The sequence below is a fragment of the Asterias rubens genome, chromosome 17 (assembly GCF_902459465.1).
Source record: "Asterias rubens chromosome 17, eAstRub1.3, whole genome shotgun sequence".
NCBI classification, from domain to species: Eukaryota; Metazoa; Echinodermata; class Asteroidea; order Forcipulatida; family Asteriidae; genus Asterias; species Asterias rubens.
In genome coordinates, this window is record NC_047078.1 from 1,422,371 (window position 1) to 1,433,905 (window position 11,535).

Genomic DNA, 11,535 nt, shown 5'->3' on the forward strand with positions numbered 1-11,535 from the left:
TTGTGTTCAATATTAAGAGAAGGGGAGAATGAATAAACAAATTAATGCTCTTTGTAAAACGTCAGGAATCTTTATGCACTTAGTTTAATTTGTTTGGTTAAATATTTGTGTTTGTTTTTTGGGAGAAAAGGGTGCGTGCTTAATATTAATTTGCATGCCCATTCATGGAAAATATTATTCTGGAGGGAGAATTTAATCTGTTTTTTTTATGTGTGTGTGTGTGGGGGGGGGGGGGGGGGGGTGGCGGGGGGTAGGAATTTCACATACAAACTTGGATTGAACAAAGACAATTTGACAGAGTATGACTATAATCTGCTATCTCTGGATTAATTTAACAACTGAACTTACTATAAGCCCTGTGTTGGAAGTCTTCATATTTCCGTCAAGTTGCAATATATTTGTTCATTTTATTGATTTCGGGGGGGGGGGGGGGGCTGCCAGTCAGATGCCAATCAATCTGTAATTGCCCTTAGCAATGAATCACATTCAAGTTTATTATAATACAACCTGGTATGCAACTTTTTATTTTTTTAAGTGGTTTATTACTTGGTTAAAAAAATATTTTTTTTAGCACCGGTTCAAATGTTTAAATATAATTTTCCTTCTCTGGTACGAATATTTAATAACTCCCTTGAGCAAAAAAACACAACCAAAAGTCACTCCCCTGTCCCTCAGGTATCCACCCCAGCCCCGCCCCTCCGCCAAACCTTTGTGACTGTTTTGTGCGGAGGCAAGTAACTCAACCGGGTGCCTTTTATTACATCATACAACAGCCGTCGGTAATATCCGGGTGACGTCGTCTTATTTCTAGCTGGTACACACACGAGGTATTCCCCACGCGTTGCTTACCACGCAATACTGAGCTGAGTTGCGAAATACCAGCGTAAAATAAATACACATCAGAAAATAATCATCTGGCCACGAATTACCAGCAAAATTAGCCAAGATGTTAGATCTTTTTACTATTTTTAGTAAGGGTGGCATCGTTTTGTGGTATTTCCAGGGAACATGCCAGGCCCTTGGATCATCAGTCAACGCCCTGATCAAAAGTGTCATCTTACAGGTAAGGGAAATGTGTTAAAATGCTATTTTTTTGTATTACAAAAATGCTGTGATGAGGTTTTTGTCGTCTGTATTCCATATGGCTGGTTGGTCAGTGCGTATTTAAATGCCACTGTGTATCTGTAGAGTGTAGTGTAAAGACTGGTGTTGCGTGATTCATAAATTCGTGTAATAAGTTCCGCCTAAATTTATTGGCGTGGAAAAAATGCCGAATTTGTCTGCAAATTAGTTGGGGAGTCAGAAACGGGAGAGAGGCCTCATCGAGTCATCATTCAAATTCAAGTGTTTGGACAGTCAATCATTATCAATGGAAAATAAATGTGGGATCCTGATTTTCCCATAATTAAAATAATATGATTAAATTTAAAGTATTAATATAAAATTGTGTTTTTAATTTTAATTTTGAATGAATTGAGGTTGAGTACTCTTATAAAATTATAGAAAAATAAAGAAAATATAATGATAAATAGTTTTTGTTTTTAGTGTGTGATATTGTTACTATGCCGTAAGTTAGTTACGGAAAGGTTTCCATATCTCAACCACTTTTTCATTCATTATGAAATAAAATATGAGTATATAATTTACTGAAATGTATATAATTTACTGAAATGAGATTCATTTTTATTGAAAATAATATTTGAAAAAGAGGCGGGATGGATACCGAATGTTTTCCCGCTTTAAATAATTAAATAGACGAAGGGAAAAAAAGATGGATCCTCATATTATTTAATTTTACAGCGCAACTAATTATTTAGTCTTAATTCCAAAAGACTACGTGTTATTAACCATAATTCTTTTCTTTATTTTAATTATTCTCAGGAGCGTGGAGGGTCGGACACATTCAACCATGAGTCCCTTACCTTGAAGTACAAATTAGACAACGAGTTCGAACTCATTTTTGTTGTAAGTATTACCTCCCCCCCGGCCTTTAGAAGGGATGAATTACATACTTGGATCTTTCTCTCAGATTTTTTGTCCTGAATGCTAGTGTCAGGCCAATACCCACAATTTGGGTGCCGATGGGCGCACAATTTCGTTGAAGAAAATTTTAATTTGTTTGTCTCACAAAAAAACATAAAATGTTTAAGATAAACTCCAAGAAGAAAATATTCCTAAGACCTTGTTTCAATTCAGTGGCTTCGGCTTAACATCCAGACACTAAGGTTAAGAATGTCCCACAGTTAAACAAATTAGTTTTGAAATAAAAATGTTTCTCTTCTTTTTCCTCACAGGTCGCCTACCAAAAAATTCTCTCGCTTTCCTACGTGGATAAATTTATCGACGACATCCACCTCGAATTCAGGGATAAATACAAAGAGGATTTAAAGATCGGGAGCTTGTTTGGAAAATTTGACTTCACGAATGAGTTCCAACGAGTTCTGCAGATGGCGGAGAGGGAGAATAGGGACAAGGCTAAGCTAGGGAAACAGGTGAGTGACCGATTAGGGATTGAATGACTGATTGGGGATTGGTTTACTGATTGGGGATTCGTTGACTGATTAGGGATTGGATGACTGATTAGGGATTGGTTGACTGATTAGGGATTGGTTGACTGATTAGGGATCGGATGACCGATTAGGGATTGGATGACTGATTGGGGATTGGATGACTGATTAGGGATTGGTTGACTGATTAGGGATCGGATGACCGATTAGGGATTGGATGACTGATTAGGGATTGGATGACTGATTGGGAACTGGATGACTGACTGGGACTTGGATGACTGAGTGGGGATTGGATTATTGTTGTGAACGGATGACTGATTGGGAATTGGATGACCGATTGAGGATTGGTTGACTGATTGGGTATTGGATGTCTGATTTGGGATTAGATTACTGATTTGGGATTTCATGGAGTTAAAAATTTAAGAGTGGTAATTCCTCACAAAAATAATTGGCGCTTTGAGATGTCGTTTAGGCAATTTGAGCTATATATAACAACTGAGTATAATTACTCGAAACAAAATAATTCAATCTAATGATGATCTTTTCATCTTATGTGACAGATGCGGACATTTGAGGAGTCTCAGAAGTCCAAGAAAACTATAGCTTCCATGAAGATTGAACCCAAGAAAGAAGAGAAAAATAAAAGTAACAAAGCCAAGAAAGCAGGTGAGACTGAAAAATATTTATTTTGACTTTGCAATCTTGAAAAATAACTTACTTGGAATCTAGTGACTTCCACATGCTTTGTGGTTGCGTAAATTTGCATTGCTACAAACCGACACAAACCTTACTTATTAATTTAGGACAAAAGGACCCATATACTGAAATGCAGTTCAAAGTCCCCACTGTAAGAAAACTAATAAAAAATACCCCAGAATTTTGTAGGAAAGCTTGATTTAAAAATGTGTCAACTTTAAAAGCTGTTTTCTCCGCTTGCTACTTTTACTGGTGTCTGAGTATGTTTCAATTGTGGCGTTGGTGACAATATGTGCCACATGCTTCAGGGCAAGCCTTGTGTAGTATTATAAGAGACGACTGAATACTGATACATGATTCAAAATGCCAACCTTATTATCTACACTGGCCCTGAAGGGACATTGCAAATCACAACCACTTTACATTTAGCCTTCTTTCTGTATGTTTCAGCTGTGAAGCCAGAACCAGCCCCTGTACCCAAGGTCATTACCAATGGGACCAAAGCTAACCTAGATGAAAAGCGACTTGATGAGGAGACTATCATGAGGAACCGTGAACGTCTCTTCAATAAGACCAAGCCCAAGAAGCTTGAGAAACCGTAAGTTACCCCCTCCCCAACTCAACTCGAACTCCACCCCTCCTCCCCCTCCATCCCTCCCTCCGTCTCCCAAGAAGCTATAAAGGTGGCCCATCACACCTGCAATCAGTTTTATAAAGCTGTAAACTATGCTTAGAAAATTGTTCTGCAAAGCAGAATCTGGCAAACCAGTCACAAACAATATAAATCACTGTTCCAAATGTTTTTGGGAATTGGGCCCAAGTCATTTTATCATGCAATTTTTAGGCAACCAAGTTCACACTATCTACAAATTGTACATTTATTCTGGTATCACTGTACTAGCCAAGAGCCCTTAAAGAGAAGACAAGGAAGGAAGTTTCACTTAAGATGTTGGAGTAAAACTAGGAGAACTATTTGAGGGAAAACCCATGCAATCAAGTAGGGACTGTGAAAACCCAAACCGCATAGAGCCCTCGTTGTGATTCAAACTGAGGTCCTAGAGGTGGAAGGTGAAGACAGACATTAAAGCCTTACTTGGTAACTAGTAATTGGGAGCTGTTGATAGTATGAAACATTGTGAGAAACGGCTCACTCCGAAGTAACATAGTTTTCGAGAAAGAAGTAATTTTCCACGAAGTTGATTTCGAGACCTCAGAATTAGATTTTGAGGTTTCAAAATCAAGCATCTGAAAGCACACAACTTCGTGTGACAAGGTTGTTTCTTTCTTTTATTATTATCTCGCAACTTGGAAGACCAATTGAGCTCAAATTTTCAAAGGTTTGTTATTTTATGCATATGTTGAGATACACCAAGTGAGAAGACTGGTCTTTGACAATTACCAATAGTGTCCAGTGTCTTTATATTTTGAATATCTCCTAGGACTTGTCCTAACCTATATCTTTGTGAATCTGACCCCAGACCAACCCACTCTTTTGTCATTTGTGCTGTTTCAGAAAAGTCAATAAGATCGAAGACAAGAAGAAGAAAGGGAAAGAGAGGAGACAGTGGACCAACGGAGGGACAACTAAAGATATGGCCGGACTGGACTACAGTGCAGAGAAGGGCGGTGACGGAGAAAACGGAGGGATGAATGGAGGAAGGAAGTTCCCATTGGAGGAACAGGTAAGGTGCTGGTCAGGGGACCACTATCATTGAGCTACCTCGTTGGGAATCACTCTCAAAAAACTAATGACAACAACAACTTTGGGTTAGAAGCCTACTGCAGCTTTCGATAGAATAAAGCATTTTGAGAAACATTTCACTTTTTAGTAATGTGGTTTTGGAAAAAATGTGGTGTTTATGCCCCAAAATTTGAATCTGCCAGTAATGTTCTCAGATTGTGTATTCCTATTAAGGATTTTTCTTCCTGCGTTGACATAATTTGCTCCAGATTTGTGACGATATCTCAAAAATGCTACCACCAAATTGAAATTGAAATTTGCACATGTTAGTTTTATAGTATATATACAGTGATATAGGATTAAAACAATCAAACGGTTCCAAAAAACCAAAGGAGTACTTTGCCTTCAAGTCTCTAAAGGGTCTAATATCGCAAATCTTGTTCTTGGGGTGTCAGATGGCCATGGTCGGCTCGATGGCGGGTGATCTTCAGAATATCGATGAGTCTAGCGGTGAAGAGGAGGAGGAGGATGAGGAGGAGGAGGAAGAAGAAGAAGAGCAGGAGGTCACTGAGTCCAAGGGGAATGTCAAGACGCAGCAGCCGAGCAAGAGCAAGTAAGCAAGTATCTCTTTTTAATACTCATTACTCAAGAAAAAAAAAATCCTTTTGTTCATAAGAAGTCTACTTTTCCAGATCTTGTTCCATGTAGCGTGCATGTACATCGTACGGGGCTACAAATTTACCCTGGGCCACAAGCCACAGGCAAGGAGTTTTAAGTGTCAATCAATCAATCAATCAACCGCAGTGACAGCAAGGGTCTGTCGCACCGTTCTCCTGTGTCTACGCCCTACAGCCTCACGCCACATGTGGTCGACTCTTCCTCTGTACTGTACACAGATACAGTGTCCTACATATAAGGGCTCATTTCTGTGGCGAAAATTTGTCAAAGCTTCATATCTTAAATCTTGCCTGCTAGAAGCCACTTATTTCAACAGATTCACATTCCTTGGCAGCATTTATTTTTCTGCGGTAAGTTTTGGTTGTGAAATAATACAGCTCTTGACGTTGAAAAACTCCTGTTTTGATCGTGTTCTCACAGTGTTGTCTGCTGCCGTGGGTGTTGATTGTGGTCTTGTTTGACTCTGGTCTTGTCAAAAACAACATTTTGACAAAAAAGGAAGATCGCCAACAAAGGGCAAGATAGCTCTGTTGGTAGAAGCAGGCATGCAACTCTTCCGCGTTTCCGCGGAATTCTGCGTTTTTAAAAAACTGATTAGCGCTAAGAAAAACATTCCGCGGTTAGCGCGATCTTAAGACAATTTACAACAATGCATCGTAACGCATGGTCTGGCCTCTGCCGCGGCACGCAATCCATTCTACTGCATGGTCAATCTAAAGCCCACAGCAAGCAATGCATACGTTTACACACTGCGTGCGGTCAAAGAATCTCAAACAGTGGAACGCACCCCGTGGCGCAGGCGAGTTGTGTGCTAAACCAAGTTATTATACAGCCTTGAAATGAGTCTAAGGTCATGTCTTCGTTTGGTCCCGCTATTTTGCAATAGTATACACGTTGTGTACATGTACTGTGTGTGTGTGAGTTAGTTACCAAACGTACATGTATACTGCTGCTGTGTGCGAGTCTCACATTGCGCTACGAAACAGTCGCATCTTCAAACGCCCGTCAAAATGACATCCAAAAGAAATGATATTTTAGAGCGGGCCGAGTGGTACCTGGCCAAATTAAAGCCATAGATAAAGGAGTAAAAAATACCTGGAAGTGGTTCTGGTTGGAAAAATAAGACGTAGACGGTAAACTGCTCTCCGAAACCGTCCGGAAAGTGGACAAGCCAGGAATGGCATATTGTGATGTGCAAGACGGCAAGCGGGGACAAGTGGCTCTCACCGACCATTGTAAGGCAGCAAAGCATCAGGAGTTGATTAAGTTGAGGAAAACTAACTATTGTTTCCCAGGTAGTTATGAAATTTGCATAAAATTATTATTCCACCCCCCCCCCCCCCCCAAAAAAAAAAGAAAAAAGAAATAATCTTTTTTTTTTTTTTTTTTTTTTGGGGGGGGGAATAATAATTTTATGCAAATTTCATAATTACCTGGGAAACAGTAGTTAGTTTTGCTCAACTTAATCAACTCCCAATGCTTTGCCACCTTAGAATTACGGTGCATACATAGGCAAGGTGTTTTTCCATGTTATTTTAGTTGTATGAAACACTTTACTTTGTCTTTGCCATACATGCTAAGATTGATCCTAAGAGTACACTTTTTAGGGTACCATTGTGGGTCCCGAAAAGTTTCCTCTTTTTTTTTCATCGGGCAGTTGCATGCCTGTAGTTATTCAGTAGGTCATTAGTTCCAATCCCTCTCTTGTCAATTTTCCTATGTTCAACCCCAAATCATTTTATTTTTCAACAGGTCATCTAAGTCCAGTGGCTTTGGCGTCTTCAACATGTTCAGGGGCCTTGTTGGGTCCAAGACACTCACTAAGGAAGACATGGCCCCGGCAATGAATAAAATGAGAGATCATCTTACTGGTGAGTTTATCATCTTTAAAGATCTCGGACACTATTGGTAATTGTAAAAGACCAGCCTTCTCACTTAATATATCTCACCATATGCATAAAATAACAAACCTTTGAAAATTTGAGTTCAATTGGTAGTCGAAGTTGGTTGTTCTTTCTCGAAAACTATGTTACTTCAGAGTTAGCCATTTCACACAATGTTTTATACTATCAACCTCTCCCCATTACTCGTAACCAAGTAAGGTTTCATGCTAATAACTATTTTGAGTAATTACCAATAGTGTCCACTGCCTTTAAAAGTATTCATGTTTAGGGGCCTTGTGCCATTGCTATGGGAAAGGTAATGGCCCTGAAATGGATAATATTAGAAACCGCTATGTAGTGAAGATGTTCAAGGGGCTTTCAGAACAGTTCATACAATGACTAAAATGAGAGGCCACGTTTTAACATCACAAACATTTTTCCTTTTTCCCAGCCAAGAACGTGGCTTGTGACATCGCAGAGAAACTGTGCGAGTCTGTGTCTACCAAACTTGAAGGCAAAGTCTTGGGCACTTTAAACCGTAAGTAGTCTTCCTTTTATGTTGAAGGGTATACACGGTGAGATGCCGCATATTGCTGGCAGACCATGCAAGAAACACCAGGCAAACCCCTTCCTTTTTTAGCAATACATTGTGTAAGTGTAACTGGGTTCTTTTTCGCTCATTACACAACACACACGACCTACGGCTTTATGTCCCAAAGGAAGGATGGAGCAGTAATGGCATTGAATGCAAAGTTGTGTCTCGGTGTCTTTTGGATACTTCGACACTCTGTTTAATCTTTAATTTTTATTTAAATATATTTGGACTCCCATTTTTAATATTTTTTAGCAAATTTTGACACCCCTAAACCAAATCCGGGCTGAAACCTTGCTTGAATGTTTAAGTGCTTTTTAAATTATTTATTGTCGTTCAACAACTCATTCAAAACAAACAATATAAAACAAGTATTTATATACCCCCATATGCTAGGCCTCAAAGTGCTTACCATGAAAAAGAATACAGTAAGGTAAAAAGCAACTCAACATTTGCATTCATTGGTTAATACTGTTTTGAATCAACCAATCAGGTGTGACATCCGTGGTGCGAGAGGGCATCCAGGAATCTCTGGTCCAGATCTTATCTCCCCGTCGTCGCATCGACATCTTGCGAGACGCCATGGAAACACGCTCTCGTGGCCGACCTTACTCTATGGTGTTCTGCGGCGTGAATGGCGTAGGGAAGTCCACAAACTTGGCCAAGGTAAAGAATACTTCTGGGATTTGCTGCATAAAGCCTGGTCCGTACTTTATGCAAATGCGAATGCAAAGCGAATTCTACTTAAATAGTCATTTTGATTTGCTGTCAATTGCTAGATTTGTTTCTGGTTGGTGGAGAACGGTTTCAACGTCTTGATCGCAGCATGCGACACTTTCCGTGCTGGGGCCGTGGAGCAGCTACGCACCCACACCCGTCATCTCAACGCTCTACATCCCGCCGAAAAACATGATGGGCGTGCTCCGGTCCAGCTGTACGAGAAGGGTTACGGGAAAGACGCTGCCGGTATCGCCATGGAGGCTATTAAATATGGTATGTTGTTGGACACAATAATAATAATATAGTAATTTTTATACAGCGCTGTACACACCCGGAGGCCGTCTCAAAGTGCTTCCAACATAATTACCCCTGATCACTGGGGCATCTAATTCTTAATTTAACCATCTCAGCTCACTTGGGAGTATTTTATTTATTTATTTTTTTTTTGAAGGGGGGGATCCACAAGTTAGCAGGACTTGCAGCTGAACAAATTAATGGTCAAGAATTTGGCTAACAAGACCCGAATCAAAAGGAAAAAAACAAAAATTATCGACACAATTTAAGGTTTAAACAAAGCACAAAGGGAAGATTGATCTTATAGACCTTATGCACAGGACGTCATTTCAGTACGGCGCCCTCGCCTTGGAGGTTGTTCATTGGCCAATCTATGTGCGTTTCGATTGTTTCGTTACCGTTTGACCTCAAAGATGGCGCCTGGATGACGTCAATGCATAAGGTCTATTTGTCTGATGGGTGAGTAAAGTTCCATACTCAAATGAATTTAATTCATGTGGAATTAAAGGTTAAAATTGATTGAGGACTGTGTCTGTTAATTCTTTTTGCAGCTCGTGATTACCACTTTGACGTCGTCCTGATTGATACAGCAGGACGTATGCAAGACAACGAGCCCCTGATGAGAGCCTTGTCAAAGGTGAGACTCAACTAGAGTTGGGAGAGTTAACTGGTTAAACGTGTAACTGATTAACAGTTACCGGTCAAACAAAGCAGGTAGTGAAAAGGGAAAAAAAGAAGGAAAACACACCCAGACATTGCTAGTCTTGTCATTTGTTTTCACTGATATTTTTTGGAAAACTCACTTAAAATTTTTAAGAGACAAAATGTGTTCTAATTTTTAAAGGCAGTGGACACTATTGGTAATTACACAATAATTAGCACAAAATCTCACTTGGTAACGAGTATTGGGGAGAGGTTGGTAGTATAAAACATTGTGAGAAATGGCTCCCTCTGAAGTGGAGTACTTTTTGAGAAAGAAGTAATTTTCCACAAATTTGATTTCGAGACCTCAGATTTAGAACTTGAGGTCTCGAAATCAACCGTGACAAGGGTGTTTTGTTCTCGCAAGTTCGATGACCGATTGAGCTCAAATTTTCACAGGTTTGTTATTTTATGCATATGTTGAGATACACAAAGTGAGAAGACTGGTCTTTGACAATTACCAATATTTTCAATTGTCTTTAACATGGAAAACATTGGAAAATGTCAAATTGGTCCCAAACCTTTTCTTATCTGTCATATATTGCGACCGTTTACCTCTGCAGTATTTGACAAGCTGCATGAAGCTGCTATGGTCTCTTAAGGATAAACCTTAGCATGCCCATAGCACAACAAAGTGACATTTGAAAGTATTTTCTTATCCATGAGGATATAATGGTTTTACACTCTCTAACAGCTCATCAAAATCAACCAGCCTGATCTTGTCCTCTTCGTTGGTGAAGCTCTAGTTGGGAACGAGGCTGTGGATCAGCTGACCAAGTTCAATCACGCCCTGGCCGATCACTCGGACATGCAGCAACCCCGTCTCATCGATGGAATAGTCCTGACTAAATTTGATACAATCGATGACAAGGTAATTTGAGCAGTGCTGTCTAGGTTTAAGAACGGAATGCAGCTGGTACCTGCTATTACCTCGCTAAAGTGGGTGGATTTGCCAATACTTGATGAAAATATTGTGACGAAGCAAAACAGTTCTTTTCAGAACTGAGAAGTCTCCCGAACATCCGATAATTCTTCTCCGCGGTAGTAGAATAATAAAAGACAGCTCTCTAAGAACAAACTCTACCTGGCAAGTAGATACACGCATGGTGTTACTGCAAACCAAATATATATTGATACCTCACCATGCAATGCCTCAAATCATATATTGTGACAATTCTTTGCTGTTTTTCTGAACAAGCAAAGTTCTTGATGAAAATATTGTGACAATTGTTTTCTGTTCTTCGGTTGGACACTGTATTCAGTTGAAACTTTCACAAAACAAATGTATCAATTCCTTACCTTAATCGTTCATTTGTTTTCTTCTTTTGTTAACAGGTTGGGGCAGCTATCTCTATGACATACACCACAGGCCAGCCCATCGTGTTTGTCGGCACCGGACAGACTTACCGTGACCTCCGCAAGCTTAACGTAAAAGCTGTCGTCAACGCCCTCCTCAAAGCCTAAAAGAGCACCCTCCCTCCATGAGAAGGCAAAAGCCCCAAACTCACCTTGCAAACGTATACAAAAACCTCTTCCTAATCAAGAAACATTTTATATCATACCACTCCATCAGCTTATTTAAGCATTAGCTGTAAAGTGGGGAATATTTCTTTCATAATAAGTAGTAGGATTGGAAATTTTGCATGATGGCAGATTAACTAAGGGAGGTTTGCGGAAACACCATGTGAATGTTTCTTTATCCTGAAGACGATAAGAGCATCTGATTGAAGCATTGAGTCGTTAACCACATTTTTTTCCAGAACCAACACTACTCAATCACAC

At 39.8% G+C, this 11,535-nt stretch overlaps 1 protein-coding gene across 1 annotated transcript; it reads left to right on the plus strand.

Annotated features, from left to right (window-relative positions):
* The first annotated feature begins 900 nt into the window (after nucleotides 1–900).
* LOC117301839 (signal recognition particle receptor subunit alpha homolog) lies at nucleotides 901–11,535 on the plus strand. The gene is made up of 14 exons (XM_033785833.1): nucleotides 901–1,063; nucleotides 1,882–1,965; nucleotides 2,295–2,492; nucleotides 3,068–3,173; nucleotides 3,654–3,801; nucleotides 4,717–4,885; nucleotides 5,340–5,497; nucleotides 7,315–7,433; nucleotides 7,897–7,983; nucleotides 8,531–8,703; nucleotides 8,817–9,030; nucleotides 9,603–9,688; nucleotides 10,448–10,624; nucleotides 11,089–11,535. The coding sequence occupies exons 1-14, from the start codon at nucleotides 947–949 to the stop codon at nucleotides 11,215–11,217; spliced, it is 1,965 nt and encodes a 654-aa protein (XP_033641724.1). The 5' UTR covers nucleotides 901–946; the 3' UTR covers nucleotides 11,218–11,535.